The sequence below is a fragment of the Neovison vison genome, chromosome 1, assembly GCF_020171115.1.
Source record: "Neovison vison isolate M4711 chromosome 1, ASM_NN_V1, whole genome shotgun sequence".
Classification (NCBI taxonomy): Eukaryota; Metazoa; Chordata; class Mammalia; order Carnivora; family Mustelidae; genus Neogale; species Neogale vison.
The window spans coordinates 56294963-56316054 of NC_058091.1; the positions used below are offsets into that span (position 1 = coordinate 56294963).

The window sequence follows — 21092 nt, forward strand, 5'->3', positions numbered from 1 at the left end:
AATTATATCTCAGTTTAAAAAAGAAGTCAATGCACTAATTAGAAAGAATCTGTAGGGGTGTGTAGGGAGTTGAGATAGTGCAATCTACAAGTAGGTACTGGAATTAGATTCAAATAGTGGTAGTCCAAGCTTAAAAATCTCTAAGTCCGTTTTGAAAAAAAAGCAAAGTTTACCCTGTAAGTGTCAAGAGATCAGAAATAGGATTCATGAATGATCACGTAGCTAGAGCAACTCATGAGCTTCTAACTTTGAACTTGGGCTGGTATAACTCTTCCTATAGTTTATGGCATAACAGGCAATGTGCCACTTTCCTATGATTCTAAGAGGAAATAGGTTGGCTATAGAAAAAAAAAATTGGGAATGGGCGGGTGGTATCAGGGATAGCACTTCTCACATGGGAGAAAAGTCTTCAACCTCCCAATGCTAAGACTTGAGTGGGATCCCGCAGGGTAATATAAAAAATGCACCTCTAATCAGAAAATTTTTATATTGTGTGTGTGCTAGAACAGTGTGCTAGAGACCCTCTACTGGTCCCTTAAATCAATCAGTAACTAAATTATGAATAGGTCATGAGGTTTTCAGAGAGGTCAGAGTCCAAAAAGAGAGAGATTCTTTGGAAACCTCAAAAAAGTGGCTATTTGTCAACTGATAAGGAAGTATTTCAATATTGTAACAACTGCCCTATCCTTTTCAGTAGTCTATCACAACAGGATGTCGCAATGGGTAGGGATTGACTTATTCTGGAAAACCATCCTAACCACACGGCAAAGAACAGTATACATGAGTTTAAAATACTTACAAAAGACCTCAACGTGAGACAGGAATCCATCAGAATCCTAGAGGAGAACATAGGCAGTAATCTCTTTGATATCAGCCACAGCAACTTCTTTCAAGATATGTCTCCAAAGGCAAAGGAAACAAAAGTGAAGATGAACTTTTGGGACTTCATCAAAATCAAAAGCTTCTGCACAGCAAAGGAAACAGTCAAGAAAACAAAGAGGCAATGCACGGAATGGGAGAAGATATTTGCAAATGACAGTACAGACAAAAGGTTGATTTCCAGGATCTATAATGAACTCCTCAAACTCAACACACACAAAACAGACAAGCATATCAAAAAATGGGCAGAGGATATGGACAGAGACTTCTCCAATAAAGACATACAAATGGCTACCAGACACATGAAGAAATGTTCATCATCACTAGCCTCAGGGAGATTCAAATTAAACCTACATTGAGATATCACCTTACACCAGTTAGAATGGCCAAAATTAGCAAGACAGGAAACAACATGTGTTGGAGAGGATGTGGAGAAAGGGGAACCCTCTTATACTGCTGATGGGAATGCAAGTTGGTGCAGCCACTTTGGAGAACAGTGTGGAGATTCCTCAAGAAATTAAAAATAGAGCTTCCCTATGACCCTGCCATTGCACTACTGGGTATTTACCCCAAAGATACAGATGTAGTGAAAAGAAGGGCCATCTGTACCCCAATGTTTAGAGCAGCAATGGCCACGGTTGCCAAACTGTGGAAAGAACCAAGATGCCCTTCAACGGATGAATGGATAAGGAAGATGTGGTCCATATACACTATGGAGTATTATGCCTCCATCAGAAAGGACGAATACCCAACTTTTGTAGCAACATGGACGGGATTGGAAGAGATTATGCTGAGTGAAATAAATCATATTTGTGGAGCATAACAAATAGCATGGAGGACATGGGGAGATGGAGAGGAGAAGGGAGTTGGCGGAAACTGGAAGGGGAGGTGAACCATGAGAGACTATGGACTCTGAAAAACAATCTGAGGGTTTTTGAAGGGGCGGGGGGTGGGAGGTTGGGGTACCAGGTGGTGGGTATTATAGAGGGCACGGACTGCATGGAGCACTGGGTATGGTGCAAAAATAATGAATACTGTTATGCTGAAAATAAAAAATAAATTTAAAAAAAATGTGAACCGAAAAACTAACACTAAAAAGGAAAAAAAGAAATTTAAAATTACAAAGGACAGTCAGTAAATAAATTTTTAAAAAATCACACCCAAGAAAAGAGAATAATGTAGCAAATTTAAGAGATATTTAAATGTTTAGAATCACTGAAAAGAATAAAGGAGGGAAAGTTCTGCTTTGCAACAAGCACAGGAAGATATTAAGCAAACAAACAAAAAAACGAGATCAATATAAACAAAGACATATTGATTGGAAAATTGCAGCAATGACAACATCAGCTGTTGAAAGAATAGACTAAATAAAACCAAAGAAAGGAGAGGACTAGGGATTTAAAAGGTAGAATTTTTAAAATCGAGTGTTTGAAACAGACTGTTAACTTTAGAGAGCAAAGGGATGGTTACCAGAGGGGAGGTAGATGGGTGGAGGGGTGGGTGAAATAGGTGACAGGGCACAAGGAGGGCACTTGTTTTGAAGAGCAAGGGGTGCTCTATGGAAGTGTGGAATCACTATACTGTACACCTGAAATGAATATTACACTGTATGTTAACTAAATGGAATTCAAATAAAAGCTTGAAAAATAAAATAAAACAAAACAAAATAAAATGTTTGCATAGATAGAAAATGTGAACGAAGGATGTGGATAGATTGAAGAACTCCAGGGTATGCCTAAAAGAAGGTGCAGACAGATAAAATAGTTAGGATGGGGGTAGGGAGAAATATCTGGAAATAGGACTGCTGAAAAATCTTCAGAATTGATGGAAGATATGTCTTCAGATAGAAAAAAATACATCAAGCAGTAACATAAGATAAATGGGAGGTCAGGGGGTTCATATCTGCCTCTAGATATATCAACTAACATTGTAGATAAATGATGAAGATGAAAATCTATCTATATAAAGAAATATCTATCTACACAAAGAAATAAATGTAAAAAGTATCAAAATGACAGCAATCATAGTCACAGTAATGTAAGGAAGCAGTATCATCAAAGCTGAGGTAAAAAACTGTCAATCTTGAAATTAAGATCCAATTAAACTTTTATTTAAAAGTGAGGTAGAAACATTTATCTTAAATTATCTAAAAATATTTAAAATTGTGAATTTACCATAATAGATTCCTATAAAAATATTTACTGAAGGATTTATCTAAGGAAAACAGGAAATGAACCTAGATTGAAAGTGTAGGCTACAAATAGCAATGGCAAGCAAATTAGTCAATATATTTTGGCAAAATTCTAAAAAATATTTCCTACTAACAAATAATGATTACAATAACTCTGGGTTTTTAAAAACTATCAAATATAAGTGAGGTGGGAAAGGGAATTCTGATGGACACAGTGCCTGTTTTTTCTTTAGGAATAATGGTAACTATAGACTAGATAGGAAAGTATTTGAAGATAAATCTGTTTTTAAAATAAGGATTGTCTTAGTCAGTTTGGGCTGCTCTAACATAATACCATGGATTGCATGACTTAGAAACAACAGAAATTTATTCCTCACAGTTCTGGAGGCCAGAAGTCTGACATCAAGATGCTAGTATGATCAAGTTCTAATGAGAGACATCCTCTGGGTTGCAGATGGCCAAATCCTCATTGTGTCCTCACATGGTAGAAAGAGAGCTAGATAGCTCTCTGTCCTCCCCTTCTCCTCCTCCTCCTCCTCCTCCTCCTTTTCCTTCTCCACCTCCTCCTCCTCCTCCTCCTCCTCCTCCTCCTCCTTTTCCTTCTCCTCCTCCTCCTCCTCCTCCTTCTTCTTCTTACTCTCTTTTTAAGATCTATTTATTTATTTGAGAGAGAGAGAGAGAGCATGCACGAGTTGGGGGATAGGCAGAAGGACAGAGAGAATCTTGCAGACTCCCCACTCCCACACAGGACTCCATCCCACAACCCAGGAGATCATGACCTGAGCCAAAACCAAGAGTCAGATGCTTAACCAACTGAGCCACCCAGCTGCCCCTCTCTCTGTCCTCTTCTTAAAAAGATGCTAATCCTATTCATGAGAGCATCACAGTCATGGCCTCATTGCCTCTCAGATACCCATATCCAACATCATTGCATTTGGATTAGGATTTCAATATATTCAAATTTTAGGGTTAACAAATTTTCAAGCCATTGCAAATATTCAAGCCATTGCAAAGACCCTTCAAGAGATAAAATTTAAAACTTCCAAACTGAGAAAGAGCCAAAAGAGTGGACCTGATATTAGAAGACAATTCAGTATAAACTCTGCCTTAGGTAGATGGGAAATTGAGAATGCAGAATTCTTTTCATAAAGATCAAATCAACCAATCTGTCTGGAGACTAAACCATTTTAAAGAAAAATACTGTTTCAGAATGAGAAAGGCATCTCACTCACCCAACAGTTCACTTATTTTTAACTAACATTTATTGAACACCTGCTCTGTGCTTGATGATAGGGTTACAGACTCATAAATACATGTCTCTAATCTTGAGTTTATTTTAGAATTCAAACAGGTAAACAGATGATGTCAATATAATGTGGTATACGCAGAGATGGAAACATTCACAGATGGCATTGTGCCCAATGTAAGGCAATTAGAAAAAACTCCTGGAGATAAATAGCATCTAAGCTGTTTTGAAAGATAACAAGAAATCTTCCAGGTTGTAAAAACAGAAAGGGCATCATTAAGAAAAGAGAAGACCATAAGAGACAGTACAGAGGCAAGAAACAGCAGAGTGGGTGCAGGGAACTATGAGCTTTTCAGCACTGCATGAGCATATAGTATAAAGCAGCAGGGAAATTAGATTGGGAAGCAATAAAAAATAAACAGGCAAGGGGCGCCTGGGTGGTTCAGTGGGTTAAGCCACTGCCTTCGGCTCAGGTCATGATCTCAGGGTCCTGGGATCAAGTCCCACATCGGACTCTCTGCTCCCAGGAAGCCTGCTTCCTCCTCTCTCTCTCTCTGCCTGCCTCTCTGCCTACTTGTGATCTCTCTCTGTCAAATAAATAAATAAAATCTTAAAAAAAAAAGATAAACACTTTGCCCATTGTACAAAAATGAACATTTTATTCTTAGATATATGGTATGTAACGTTTACCCATAATGGACCATCAGTTTTAAAACAGAAAGCTTGAGGAACTCTGAAGTTTCAATACAACTAAAAAATGAGCACAAAGATAATTATTATGAAAATGTGATTAAAGATGATCCCCATCACATCTGTAAGTTGCGTTCTTTTAATTAAAATTCTTATAACAAGATGTCTCTACTATATCAAAAACCAGTATTTTAGAAGATAATATATACTTTCAATTACATATAATTTAGGATTTCACTTTTGGGGAAAGAATTGTACCCATACCTGCAATATATTATTTGTTAATATATATTTGTAAGTACTGCTTCAAACCCTCCCATCTTAATATTTAGAAATAAAATGTAAAATTTAGGTAACAAACCTAAGAGATGTCATGTTCATTTCAGTTGCAATAATGAGGACTGAATTTATCTTCCCACCTAAGGCAACCAAAACATGAGCAAAACACATGAAACTGGTTTTCAAGGCAGACATCAAGTGATGAAGGATGGTGCTTCTCAAAAAATAGGAACCAAATGAGGTGAGCCTTATAACTCCCTCAGTTTATGTCTGTGAGAGAATTTGGGGCTGCAGTGCAAGAAGAGGTCATCCAGGCATATCATAGCAGATTCCTTGAGTAGAGGAACAGGAGGTGAGAGTCTGGAGGAGACCAGATCTGCTAGAGTTTGCATGACAGAGGCTAGAACAGAGAGCTTCACAGAAAGAACTACTGAGATCTTCAGAGGGTCACCTATTCCATATATATTATAGTGTGAGTTTTTCCATTTCTGCAAAAGACAAAAATCACTGATATTTTAATAGGAATTGCATTTAATCTGAAGATTGCTTTGGATGGTAATGACATTAAAATGTCATTAAGACTTTCAATCCATGAATATGGGAAGTGTTTCCATTTTTTTATGCCTTTAATTTCTTTCAGCAATGTTGCTTAGTTTTTATTGTGTAGGTCTTTCACCTCCTTTGTTGGTTTAGTTCCTAAGTATTTTATTCTTCTTGGTGCTATTGTAAATACTGTTTTTGTCATTTTCTTCTCAGATTGTTCATTGTCCATGTATAGAAATGCAACAGATTTCCATGTGCTGTGAAGTTTGTAGCCTGCCACTTTGATAAATTTATTGTACTAACAGGATTTTTGTGGAATCTTTAGCATGTTCTACATGTAAGATCATATCATCTGCAAACAGAATTCTTCTTTCTCCTTTACAATTTAAATTATTTTCTTTTCTTGCCTAATTGTTCTGGCTAGTACTTCTAGTCCTATGTTGAACAGAAATGGTGAAGGTGAGCACACTTGTCTTGTTCCTTGTCTCAGGAGAAATGCTTTTAACTTTTCATCATTGAGTATGATATCCTCCATGGACTTTTCTTGTATGGTTTTATTATGTTGAGGTACTTTCCTTCTATTCCGGGCTTGTTGAGTGTTTTTATCATGAAAGGGCACTGAATTTCATCAAATGCTTTTTCTGAATTAATTGAGATAATTGTGTGGGTTTTATCTTTATTCTGTTTACATGGTGTATCATATTGATTTATTGTCATACGTTAAACCATTCTTGCATTCCAAGAATAAATCCCTCGTGGCTGGGTGTATATTCTTTTCACTACCTCTCTGAATTCTGTTTGCAATGGTTTTGTTGATGATCTTTGCCTCAATGTCTTTAAAAGTTTTTGGTCTCGGGGCACCTGGGTGGCTCAGTGGGTTAAGCCTCTGCCTTCGGCTCAGGTCGTGATCCCAGGGTCCTAGGATCGAGCCCCACATCAGGCTCTCTGCTCAGCAGGGAGTCTGCTTCCCTTCCTCTCTCTCTGCCTTCCCCTCTCTCTGCCTGCCTCTCAGCCTACTTGTGATCTCTCTCTGTCAAATAAATAAATAAAAATTTTTTTAAAAAAGTTTTTGGTCTCTATCTGGCTTTGTTATCAGGGTAATGCTGGCCTCATGGCATGAATTGGAAAATATTCCTTCCTCTTCAATTTTTCATAAAAGTTTGGGAAAGATTGGTATTAAATTTTCTTTCAGTGTTTGGTGGAATTCATCAGTGCAGCCATCAGGTCCAAAGCCTTTCATTTTGAGAGATACTGATATTTGATTACTGATTAAGTTTCCTTAGTAGTTACAAGCTTATTTAGATTTTCTGTTTTTTCATGAGTTATTCTGGTAGATTTTGCAGTTTTAGGAATTTGTCCACTTCTTCTAGGTTATCTAATTTGTTGGCATGCAATTGTCCGTAGAACTCCTGTTATCTTTTTTATTTGTATAGAACTGGTAGCGATGTCCCCACTTTCATTTTTTTTACTGATTTTAGTAATTTGAATTTTTCCTCTTTTTTTTCTTATTCAACCTAGCTAAACATTTATCAATTTTGTTGATTTTTTCAAAGAACCAATTTGGGGTTTATTGATTTTATTTATTGTTTTTCTATTTTCTATTTCATTTATTTATTCTCTAATCTTTTTTATTCCTTTCTTTCTACTTACTTTGGGTTTTGTGGATGATAACAATAGAATTAGCTCTGTGTGAGTCCTCCAATCCTTTTGAGTACTTTTTTCTTTGACCTTGGGTAGTTTCTCACACACATGAGATTTTTTTTTTTAAATGATTGAAATACCTGAAATGGAAACTAAAGTGTTTGAGAAAAAATACTGAAGATTAAGGAACTTAAAACAATGGCAACAGAAATAACCCAAAATGAAACATAAAGAAGAAATGAAAATAAACAGAGCATCAGTGAATTCTAGGACAATTTCAAACAATCTGGGGATTATGTCCTCAAAGGAGGGCTAGGAGGAAGAAAAAAATATTGGAAGAAATTATGGTCAAAACTTTTAAAAATTAAATGCAAACTACAAATCCATGAATTCAGGAATTTTAATAAGCCCGAAACTCAAGAAACATTAAGAGTATCATGCTTAAGTACAACATAAGCAAATGACTCAAAAGTTCTGTTGAAAAAAAAATGCTAATAACTGGAGGGGAAAAAAAGACACATATTACATGCAGAGGAACAAAGAAAACGGAAAACAACAAATTTCTCTTAAAAACAATTCAAATGAATGGGGAATATCTTTTAAAAATTAAAAAGAAAAAAATCTGCCAAGCTAGAATTATACACTTACCAAAAATATTTCTAAAAAGTGAAAAAGACATAAACACTTTTTTCCTGACATAAATAGCTGAAAGCATTCATCAGCAGAAAATCCTTAGCACAATAAAAAAATAAAAGAAGGCCTTTAAGTGGAAGAAAAAAAAATACCAGATGGAAAATCAATAAGGCTGTAGAAGATACAGTATATAGAACACTATCCAATATAGAACAATATCCATTAAAATTGACCTAATTGACATTTATAGAACATTTATCACAATAAGATGCACATTCTTTTCAAGAACACACATTATATTTATCAAGATGGACCACAATCTAAGACATAGAATGTCTCAACAAATTTAAAAGAATTCAAATTATAAAAAGTATCTTCTCTGACCAATGGAATTACATTAGAAATCACAGAAAAAATATGGAAAATTCTAAGCTATAACTATAACTGAAATAAAACACTTATGATTAACCAATATGTTAAAGGAGAAATCAAAAAGGGAGTTAGAAAGTATTTGAACTGAATAAAGATGGAGAAAACATTAAAATCTACAGGATTTTACTGAAGCAGTACATAAGGGAGAAATAATAGCCAAAAAAACCTATATGAGGAAAAGAGTCAAAGTCTCAATATATTCAGTTTCTACCTTAAACTGGTAAAATCTAAACTAAATAAAGCAAGAAAATTAAGATTACATCAAATCAATAGAAATAGAAAAATGATAGAGAAAAATCAATGAATCTAAAATCCAGTTCTTTGAGGTCATCAAAATTAATCAAACTCTGGTCAGATTGATCAGAATATAAGAAAAAAGACACAAACTACCAATATCAGAAGCCAAAGTGGGCCATCACTAATGATTCTAGACATTAAAAGGAGAATAAAGAAATACTACAAACAACTCTAAGTCCATATATTCAATAACTTAGATGAAATAGAACAATTTCTTGAAGAACATAAATTAAGAATAACTCAAAGGATGGATTGGAGATACGGAGTATCCCTGTGTCTATTAAAGAAAGTGAATTTGTCATTAAAAACTTCCCTACAAAGAAAAGTCCAGGTCCAAATGGCTTCATTGGTGAAGTCTACTAAATATTCAATGAAGAAATAATACCAATTCTACACTACCTGCTAGAAACAACATGAAAGAATATGAAAGTAAAATAAATATAATGAATGAAAGAAACCACACAGAGTATACATGATTCCATTTATATAAAACTCTAGGAAAATTAAAACTAATCTATAGTAACAGAACACAAAAGAGTGGTTCCCTGGAGACTGGGTGAGGAAGGGACAGAAGGTAGGGATCACCAAGAAATCATGAAAACCTTTTTGAAAGGTAAATCTCTTCGTTGTCTTAATCATGTGGATGTTTTCATGTGTGTAGATGTACTTCAAAACTTATCAAAACATATCCTTTAAATACATGGAAATTTCTGTATGTCAGATTTACATGAATAAACCTGTTTTTAGGGTTTCCTGGCTGGCTCAGTCAGTTAGGTATCTGCCTTTGGCTCAGGTCATGATCCCAGGCTCCTGGGATCAACCGCTTGTCAGTCTTCCAGCTCAGTGGGGAGTCTGTTTCTGCCTCTTTCTCTGCCCCTCCCCCCACTTGTGCTCTCTCCCTCTGCCAAATAAATAAATAAAATCCTTTTTTAAGAATTTTAAATAATAGGGGCACCTGGGTGGCTCAGTGGGTTGAGCCGCTGCCTTCGTCTCGGGTCATGATCTCGGGGTCCCAGAATCGAGTCCTACATCCTCTCTCTCTCTCTGCCTACTTGTGATCTCTCTCTGTCAAATAAATAAATAAAATCTTAAAAAAAAAAAAGAATTTTAAAAAATAAACCTGTTTTTAAAGAAGAAAGAGAAAGAGGGGTGCCTGGGTGGCTCAGTGTGTTAAACATCCAAATCTTGATCTTGGCTCAGGTCTTGATCTCAGAAATAAAAAGAAAACAAGCCTGGGAATTATAAAAGGCAAATTAAGGAAATTCCGAACACCATACTGTGATAGCAATATTATCTGTTCCTAGAGTCATAATACATAGTAAAATTAAATCCATATTGTATGATATATTTGATTACTGAGTTATGTGCAATAAAATATATTTTGTCTTTCATGTATACCTATTCCTGATAAATTAAATATCTTGAATAATCTGGAATTGGGAAGAAGTCAAAACTATCTTTATATATTATGAAAGTAATCCATAATTATATTAAAATGTATTTTATAATCCAATTATTCATAAAACATGAATAAATATTTTTTAAAACTTAAAAACACATTAATCACATACCTTGCAAAGATGACAAAATGATTTTTTAAAAATTCTTAAATCAATTAAGAAGAATAATTAATACAATAGAAAATGTCTAAGAGTTGAAAATCTTCAAAGAAAACTTCAGCTGGTACAAAGTTATTAGAAACTTCTAAGCAAAAAAGAAAGAAAGAAAGAAAATCAGAAGCTGATTTACATATACACAGTCCTATATGTGCTTTAATTAGATTATTTTCACTGTGGGGATTAAAACTTCAATAAAATGAGTGTCTGGAATTTTGCCATTTTTTTTCTTCAAGCATGCTGTTCAGAGTTAAGACACAATATTAGTCATAGTGGGAGGCTGTTTATTTGTCCACTGTGCAATCAGCGGGCCTTCTTAAGTAGTGTCAGCTAATACCCTGAAAGATTTAGAATATGAACACAATTACACAACTGACTTAATTTGGGTTGGGACATTCTGAGCCATACTCTTTAGAAACCTCACATATGTAAGGAAACACATTGCAATCTTAAAAAAAATTTCAATTAAAAATAGTTAAGGCCAGGTTGTCGTGCTGACCTTTTATCCTCTTGGTTTTATTAAAATTATTTAATTGGATACTAAATTTTTAAAGTTCATCATTTTTTTTTCAATACATTGTGCTTGAGTAAATATGAAGATGGCTTAAGACTCAGTTTCTGTTCTCAAATAACTTAAAATTAGTGAGCATCAATACACACAGTAAGAAAACCGCAAAGGCAAAAGTGAAAGGGCTTGAAAAAAGTTAAAAATGAAGTGCTTTATCTGCACAGAAGAGGAGGAAGATGATTTCTAATTTAGCCAATCTGTGATGGCTGCAAGGAAAAGCAGGTCTTAAGATAGTCCTACAATGGCAGGGGTAAGGCCAAAGCAACCATAAGCAGAGAAAAGAGGATGGGAAAGGCACAGAGGTAGAAAAGTGGGAGAATGTCCATCGTGTGTTAGTGTTTGGCTGGTAACAGAGACTAGGATGGAGTCGGAGTGGGCTATGGCCCTGCCAGCTAGTTCCGTGCCTTCTTTCTCCTTCTTTTCCTTCCTCCCTTCCCTCTTTCTTCTCTAAAGCAGGAACATCCTGCCAGTGGAAGAGTGTGTTGAGAAGATGACTAACAGTACTGCATAGAAAGAAGATTGGGAATAGACTGAAGAAAGCAAGGAAGTTGGAATGCTTTCTCAACGGTTCCAAAAGTTATCAAAAGGAGTTATCAAAAGGCCCAAACTAGAAAATGACAGGGAAGAAAAGGAAGGTTGAGCCAGGCTAGAGAAGCAACTTGAACGTAAAATCAAAAGAACAAAGGGACGAACCAGATGCTGGGCAGGGGAAAGTCAACCATGACTGAACTTTGGAGTCCAAGAGGGTCAGTGCGGATGGTAATAAGATTCTTCAAAATGAACCACATGGGAAATACGTACATTGGAGAGAAAAAATATGAACTCCATTTTTGACATTTTTTTTTTTGAGATTTTATTTACTTATTTATTTGACAGACAGAGATCACAAGTAGGCAGAGAGAGAGGAGGAAGCAGGCTCCCCACCAGTCAGAAAGCCCAATGTGGGGCTCGATCCCAGGACCCTGAGATCATGACCTGAGCCGAAGGCAGAGGCTTTAACCCACTGAGCCACCCAGGTGCCCCATTTTCGACATATTTAACCTAGAGCAATAGACCACCTCCAAGTGGATTTGTCCACTTGAACCTGAGCTCAATTACATGAGAAGGACCACAGATGCTAATTTAGTCCACTTTAATCAGGAATGACTGTTTTAGAAGATCAAAAAGGAGACTAATCGGTGAGAGGACGGGTGAGTGAGACCACTGCAGAATGACTTCATGCAGGGGGGCAGAAGAAAGCAAGCTAGGCAGGGGCAGGCCCGAGAGAAGAGAGTCCTCAGGGAAAGGGCAAGAGAGGTGAGATTGAGCTGGAGTGACCCATGCTCCCCTGGGAGGCAGCTAAACCCTCTGGAAAGACAGGAGGAGTAATGAGAGCTGAAGAAGAGGCAGCTGCATCTGCTTTTTCCCGTCCGAAGTCAAAGTACATGAGGACGTTAGGCTTCTCCCGCTTCCCAGGATCTGACACCTTCCAGCAGCAAAGCTGATATTTATAAAGAGCACATGGTGTTTTTCTTTTACTCTAACTCCAGCTAGTTTCCTCATGACCTCATTCTTTGTTGGTGGTGCAAACCAGTCCTTAATTTCTCCTAGACTTTGACCCAAGGTGTAGCAAACATGGGGCTAATTCATTCATTATAATAGTATGTAGAAAGGGCCTTGTTGGCAGTGTGTGCAGTACAACCTTCACCTTTGACCTTGACCTTACCTGCTTAAACTCTCACTGTGTTTCTTTCTGACTCATACCTGGGACCAAAGCAAGCAAAACAGCTCATTGTTCCTGCTTCCTCTCCTTTTGCCTCTGGATCTATGAGGTTTTACAAGCTGGAGACTTTCACACTAATTTATAACTAACCTCGAGGGTAGAAAAGGCACAGTGATTTTTTTTTTAACTACAACTGGAGTAATATATGTAATTCTGATATTCATCCTATGGCAAAAAAAATAAATATAAAGTATTTGGACCACAGCATTTGTTTTGACACCAGCAAAAACAAAAAACAGACAAACAAAAAAACCCATACAAAATAGAAGTAAATGTTCGCTTTAAATATATAGCATATGTGAATTCAGCCCTACAAATTAGCAGAGGTATAGCCCCAGAATTTAGAATTAGTTAGCCCGAACCTATACTTCTTATGACAATATATGTGCATCTTCATTGTTGAGAGTAAAAGTGGTAGTAATATTTCTTTTTTTTTTTAAGATTTTATTTATTTATTTGACAGAAAAAGCCACCCAGGTGCCCTGATAGTAATATTTCTATTCAATTTTTCACATTACACAAAACATATAAAATTATATAGCTCATATCAAAGATTTATTTTTAATCTGTCTTAAATATACTTTTTAGCCATTTCATCTCACACCAAGTAGTATAATCAGTTTATATATTATTTAATCCCTTGAATTAAATAACCTGTGACCTGGAAATGTCAAACAAATATTAAAGTCAATGAAAATATTTTTAAATACTCACCTTTGATAAAGGCAACATTAGCTTGCACATCTAGAGGCATTAGTAACAATGCTACTAGTTTCAAAGTACACATCTGATTATGTTTTTAGGGAACAATGAAATACAAATTCATGGGCGCCTGGGTGGCTCAGTGGGTTAAGCCACTGCCTTCGGCTCAGGTCATGATCTCAGGGTCCTGAGATCGAGGCCCGCATTGGGCTCTCTGCTCAGCAGGGAGCCTGCTTCCCTCTCTCTCTCTCTGCCTGCCTCTCTGCCTGCTTGTGATCTCGCTCTGTCAAATAAATAAATAAAATCTTAAAAAAAAAAAAAAGAAATACAAATTCATGAGTTTATAAACTTAATCTTTTTAAGGTAGCATCTACTTCTTTAATAATGTTACCAAATCAACTTTAGAGGGAACCATTTCTTCTCCAAAACTAAACAAATTAAAAATTGGGTGATGCTAAAAAAAAAAAAAAATAGATTTCACTGTCAGTGATGATTCTTTAAATTATTTTTTTATAGTTTATTTATTTATTTATTTGATAGAGAGAGATCACAAGTAGGCAGAGAGGCAAGCAGAGAGAGAGAAGAGGGAAGCAGGCTCCCTGCTGAGCAGAGGGCCCGACGTGGGGCTCGATCCCAGGACCCTGAGATCATGACCTGAGCTGAAGGCAGAGGCTTAAACAACTGAGCCACCCAGGCGCCCCTGTCAGTGATGATTCTTAAACCACAAAAAATCTTAATAAATTTTTAAATGTACAGATTGTTTATTTTTTTTTAAGATTTTATTTATTTGCCAGAGAGAGAGAGTACACACAAGCAGGCAGAGAGGCAGCGAGAGAAGCGGGCTCCCTGCCGAGCAAGGAGCCCCATGCAGGACTCGACCCCAGGACCCTGGGATCATGACCTGAGCTAAAGGCAGCAGCTTAACCAACTGAGCCACCCAAGCATCCCAGATTAGGTTTATTTTAAAAAGAGAACCAATGGTATTCCCCAAGACAAATGTGGTTCTTCTATCCTCATTAAGCAGAACTTTGGGGCTGAGATTTTATATTTAAAGATACGCAACAGACATTTACGTAATGCCCTAGTGTGTGCCAAAAGTTACCCTGCGTTCTGGGGTATGTCCAACAGGCCGTCTTCCTTACTCTTGTAGTCTCATTCTGGTTCTGACCCAGAGGGGTTTTATGGCCAAGCAACCCCACCAGGGTTCCAGTTCAACTCAATTAAATTATACACATTTGTTAAACACACACTGTACCAGGCCCTGAGAGAATGCAGATAAGCCAGATAAACCAGGCAAGGCCTTCAGAAATTTGCCACTGAATTTTATTTCCACTTTTCTCTTTCAGACAGGGTGGCATCATTTCCTGGACATCACAACAAGTATTACCACCGCAACTGAAGATCAGAAATTTGGCTTTTGTAGACTTCGACAACAAAATTATCTTACCGATCAGCTCTGCACCCATCTTTATAAATGTCTTTCATTACCATTGACAGTTCCCCTTTAAAAATATCCCTCACTGGGACACCTGGGTGCCTTGCTCAGTTATGTGTCTGCTTTGGGCTCATCATGATCTCAGGATCTTGGGATGGAGCCCTGTATGAACTCCCTCCTTGGCCAGGAATCTGCTTCTCCCTCTGCCTTTCCCCCCTGCTCATGCTCTCTTTCTCTCTCTCTCTCACAAATAAATAAAAAAAAAAGTCTTTAAAAATAAAAAATAAATAAATAAAAATGTCCCTCACTAGTTGCTGGACGGAGGCGGGTGGGTGAAAGGGTGATGGGTACTAAGGAGGGCACGTGATGTAATGAGCACTGGGTGTTAGATGCAACAGATAAATCACTAAATTCTACCTCTGAAACTAATTTTAAAAAAATGTCCCTCACTATCCTCGAGAGTTCCCCTTTCATAATGTCCCTCACGGCCATGGAGAGCTCTCCAAATCAGGCATTCCCCATTATCTCAGACCACCACTCATTTCTTGCTATTATGATTCTTAATCCAACGTAGAGTCCATGCAGACAAGTGTCGAATTCTTTCTCATAAATCATTATTTTAATATAGAAAAACATTTGTGTTTTTCCCTTATACTTCAAATCCCTTAATTAAGTTTAAATCCCTGAATCCGTCCCTCCCATTCTGCTGCATATTCATTTTAGATGCTTTAGGGGCCAGTCCATCCAGACACAGACACTCTACGCCAGCCATCTGGTTGGCTTTCTGTGCCATTTACAGGCCCATAGCCTGCACTGACCGTCTTGCTAACTGGTGCCTTCTGAATTGGGGATTGGCTGGTAGAGGAGTGAGGACAGACCACCTCTGTTTGGACGTGATCTTCCTCTCCTCTTCCCTGTAGAGCCCTCATTGTAGGACTCTCATGATGCCTCTCATCTAATTCCATGCGAACATACGGCCTCTTGCATTATTTCCAACAAGTACCCCTGACCAATGTGGAATCCCCGTATACCTCCTAGTTACTTTGGTGTGAATCTTAGGGGATATTTTTTCTTCCTAGATCACATATCCCCGGAGAGAAGGTACCATGTTTCACAATTCCTTGTCCTCTCAGACCTACAAGAGAGCTGGGCATGAGAAGTCCTCACTGAATGCTTGAGAAATTGACATAAAGAAAAAGCTTTGCTCTAAGGAAGCTTCTGTCACAGGAAGTAACCTTTTAAATTTGTTAATTGACCTTAGTTGTGGGGTCAATAGAGGTCATCTGGGAAAAATCACAAAACTCACTGTGAGCCCTGGGTTGTTTTGTCCTCTGCTGGCTCTCTTACCTTTGCCTTCCTCTGTGGAGCTATGAGGACTGGACTTGGTGCCACAGGCACCTTCCCACTCTCTCATGGAGAATTTCTTTCCTGATCCCTGAAGGTGGAGGAACATATTACCTACCAACCACTATGGCATGATTTCATTTAATCTGCTCTCCCTCTTGAACCTCTGATGACCAAGAACCCACTTAATTTAATCCTCAGTAAGATATTTATTCTTCTACTTTGTGTTGCTTTTATAACATTGATCACAATTAGTCCTGTTTTCAAATTTTCTTATGGACTGATACGTTGTTCTTTTTTGAAAAGCCTACAAAATATTTAGATGTGCTTTTCAGTCAGTAAGGATAGATTACTGAGCATTATGAAATTTCATTCTGTCTTGGAAAGAGGGTTAATGATATTTCATCATCATTAAGAATCTGGAAGGTTGCATAATCCTTGCTAGTTTAACAGATTATCTATTTGTTTGAGCTTGGTTTGAAGGTGCTATTGGAAGGGAAACAAAACTTTGTTTAGTATAAACACCAAATCCTGTCTCCACCTCAAATGCCCATTACAGTTCCAAAGAGTTTGGTGTTTACAAACGAAAGCTTCAACACTTCTAATAACTGCTAATATTTGAAAGGCATACTTTCTTTTCTTTCTTTTAAGTTAGCCATGGTAACACAAAGGCTTATATTCAGTACTTCCAAGAAAATCAAAGTTTTGACTTAAAGTGTCACTACAAACCCTTCTAATAGCATAGCATCTACCTAATGAAGGTGTATTTGCCATGCCTATCAGTTTTCAAATTGATTAAGTTAGACTGGTTTATAATTTTTAATTATCATTAGATATTTGATACTGAAAGTTATAATTTGTGACAGTTGTTATGACAGTTACTGCTCCTGAACATAGAATTTTTAAAAGATAACTTCTACTGGAAAAATGAATTAAATCAAAGTGTTAAATACTTAACTGTAACAAAATTCTCTCACCCATTGTGGACACAGTAAATTTTTTGTTTTTTTTTTTTGTTTTTGTTTTTGTTTTTGTTTTTTATTCTGATGAAGCCATGGAAGTTTAGAGATGAAGGGGAAAATACAGCAGAAAAGGGAGGACAGAAGATGTTGGATCTGGGGCGATTTTAATTAGGTGGTTCTTCATTTAAAGAATAAAAACACTGAATGTCAGAATAGAAAAATGACATGTCCAATGTCACAGAAAATTTGTGCCAGAATGAACCCTATGACAGAAACTCCATCCTTCCTGAGTCAGGAAAATAGACCAAATGATAGTAAGTGAATCTAATGTGAGGACTGACAACACTGTTCCCTGGCATAACATTGCTTGGTGATTCAAAGTCATACTGACATGTGAATTTGGTTAGAGCTGGACGTAGATAACCCTGCTTTCTCAGTTTTAAGTTCTCAGTTTTTGTACTTTGTCATCTCAGCAAAACAGATTAAAAGAGAAGGAGAACCATGCTTTAATCTAATTCAGAAGGAATGGAAACCAAGCTGGGTCACTAAACTATGAGCTCATTTAATCAACAAGTGGAAATGGTCAGTATTAGCCACTATGCTAGGTGAGAGCCAGGCATGGTATTTGTCCCCATTAGGAACAATAATTTGAGGGAATAAAAGAGGTATGCTAGAGATTGCTATTTTCAAAGCTCTGAAGACCCTTTCTCTCCTTTCTATGTCTAGGACCATGTTAGAGTTGGTTGCATTTATTGGATGTGTAACCATAAGGTACAGTAAAATGATGTAGGAAAGCTTACTGTAAATATCCCCAGACTATTTCAAATGACAATTACACTGAAGCCTTGATAGACTTTTTTCCCTAGGTCCCAGGCAGGGTGACAACTTATTTTTTGTTGATGACTTAGCCTGATATCTATGATTGAATTTCCAGAAAAATTTTGAAGGGCGACTTGATTTATAATAAACTTCACATTTTATTATATTATGTACAGCAAAATCTAATGATTTGATGTTTAATGCTCAATAGTTTCTAGCAATGCCTAGCTTTTATGTAACTATTTGCCTGTACGCTTGTATTTTCATAAATTGACATATACAGTTTTATTGATGCAATTCAACTCGAATATTTTCTGGAAGAAATAAACATGTTAGAAATAACATTATCATTTCAAAAAGAAATGGGAACTGCTTGCAAGGAAAGAGTTAGAATCTTACCAGCAAGCACCTTGTCTCTCTCATGTGACAACCATCACTGGCCCAGGCCATGTACTATGATTTATGGTATCTGGTTTGGTCAGTTTCCTCCCCTCCCCCATAAGAGTTAACAATCTCATCTCTTTCAGGACATAAACTCTTTAAAGTCAAAGATTTTCTCCCAAACTCCTTGAGAGTTGTCAGCCGTCAAAGTTCATTAATTATAACCATCATTGACTAAGGGTTTTTTTTAATATATTCAAAAATTCCATTGCAACCCTGTTATAATCTCTTATTCAATTAGTCATTCACTCATTAAATAAGCATTTTTGAGTGTCTGCTATGTACAAGGCAAGAATCACTTGAAATACTAAGGAGTCAATAGTATATAAAATTTAAAAAATTAGAAAGAAGCTCTGCCCTTGTGGAACTTACATTCTATCAGGAAGATATATAAATAAACATAATTTTTAAAAATCAAAATATATAGGTATGTTAAATGAATAAAAATTTCAAGAAAGATAAAGCAGCAAAATAGGGATGGCAAGAAAATGGAGGCTATGATTTTAAACCAGTTGGCCCAAGAAGCTGACACAAGAAAATGACATTTAAGTACACACCTAAAGGTGGTGAGGGAGAAGACCACATAAAAATCTGGGGAGAAGAGTTTTTCCACAGTAGAAATAGCAAGTGCAAAGATCCTGAGGTAGGAACAACACATGTGTTCCAGGGAGTGGAGAGGAGACTAGTATGTGAACAAAGGAGAAAAGTTAGTAAAAGTTAGAAAAGTAATAGGGGTCTGATCCTATAGGGCTTTGTAAGACTTGGACCTAGAGGAATGAAAATCCTTGGTAAATGTTAAAATGACCTGATTTATAAGATGTTGTTAAAATCACTTATATATGTAATATAGTATCTAAAATTTAACTTAATAAAATGAATGGATTATCTGCCAGATAGCTGGAAACCTGCTTAGGAGGGAAGACAGAACTGGGACTAGAGAATCAGGAATCAGGATGTGTGTAGGAAAGGAGTTACATTACTATCATGAACCATATATTTATATAGTTTTAACTTTTTTTTAAGATTTTATTTATTTATTTGACAGAGAGAGAGATCACAAGTAGGTAGAGAGGCAGGCAGTGAGAGAGGGAAGCAGGCTCCCTGCTGAGCAGAGAGCCTGACAGGGGGCTGATCCTAGCACGGAAATCATGACCTGAGCCAAAGGCAGAGACCCAACCCAGACCCAACTGAGCTTCCCAGGCGTCCCTAGGTTTAACGTTTTAAAACCGTTTTATTTCTGATATCATCTGATAGAAGTTCTTTAGTTGTTGGATGAAGCTAGGGAATCGCCATTAAGCACTGAGTTGAAATCTGTGTGTGTGTGTGTGTGTGTGTGTGTGTGTCTGTCATTATTGGGGCCAGGAAGATGTGACCCTAAGGGGACATCCTTTGAGTTACGCCTTTTTCGTCAGGCAGCTGCGCCCCAGGATGTACCTGGGTGGGCTATGAAGGAGGGGAGGGGCGGGAAGAGTGGCAGGTTCACGGAGGGAATCCAACAGTGCCACTGGGCACCTGAGGCAGAGAAACCAGGGGCTCTGGGAAGGGGGAGGGTGGAGGTAGGCACGAGGAAGGAATGGGAGCATGAATCTCCCAGAGAAGACAGAGGAGCTGCGAGTAGGCCGGCCCCACTCCCGCCCTGGCAGAACCTGCTGCCCGAGAGCAGCCCCAGGACCAGGCTAGGCCAGGATGGGTCGGGCTGGCAGAGGTCCCTTACTCTTTAGATTTATCCGATCCGTGCGCCGAGTTGATACGATGCACCTCTTTCTTTTTGGTTTGTTTGGAGGCCATGGTAGCAGTCTCGGACCCGGGAACCAAGTGGCGACCGACCTCTGAGCGAGGAGTGGCACCGGGCCGCTCCGCGTCTGCGGTTGCCAAGGAGACGGCGGCTTCGCGGCTGCAGCAGAAGGGCGGGTCCCCCTCGGCTCTGGCGCAGCGGCTCTGCGAGTGGCAACCGGGGACGCTGGCGCTGCGAGCTCAGGTCTCCACCTCCAGGTGGCCTAGAGGTGGGGTTACTGGGGAGGAATCCGGGGAACCTTGGCATGGATTTGACGTTAGGGGTGATGGGCAGCTCTCATAAACCGCAGCTCTATCAGGTCCGCTCTACCTGGCTTTGCTCTTTGGAACCATGGACATACTCTTCTCTTTTGGACTTTCAATTATTTGAAGACAGTTTATTATGCGATGTCGCCTTTCCTCTGGTCTTGTCTCCGCTGAGCAAGCTCTTCCAGTTGCAACTAAGGACACATTATGGACGCTCCGAATTGCTGATGGCTTGAAAAGGGCTGTCCAGGAGAATAGGATGGGTACAGTGGGATCCCTGTAGGGAAGACGAGAGCATGACACCCCTAGTTGCTCAAGTTTAGCTAATAATGAATGAAGTCTGTGATGGAAAAGCCCAGTGTCTCCATTGTTCATATTAAAGAATAAATCCTAGTCACAGAGTCAAATGGCCCTTGATACACTCATATATGTGTATCATATATATTGATACACTGATATACTTGGGGAGGCACTGGAGAAGAAAGAGATGCAAGCAAACCAAGATCCATTAAGGCTCAAACCTAATGCTCTGCCGGTCCATAGTGGTATTTACTAGTTGCCTTTGGCAAGTT

The 21092-nt window shown here is 37.9% G+C and overlaps 1 protein-coding gene across 1 annotated transcript in view; it reads right to left on the bottom strand.

Annotated features, from left to right (window-relative positions):
- The window catches only part of ADGB (androglobin), a 170805-nt gene extending 150490 nt beyond the window's left edge, over positions 1-20315 (bottom strand). The window contains exon 1 of the mRNA XM_044247121.1: positions 20195-20315. Within this exon, the coding sequence (XP_044103056.1) occupies positions 20195-20268 (74 nt within the window). The 5' untranslated portion in view covers positions 20269-20315. The remainder of the gene's footprint in view (positions 1-20194) is intronic.
- Positions 20316-21092: the final 777 nt, after the last annotated feature.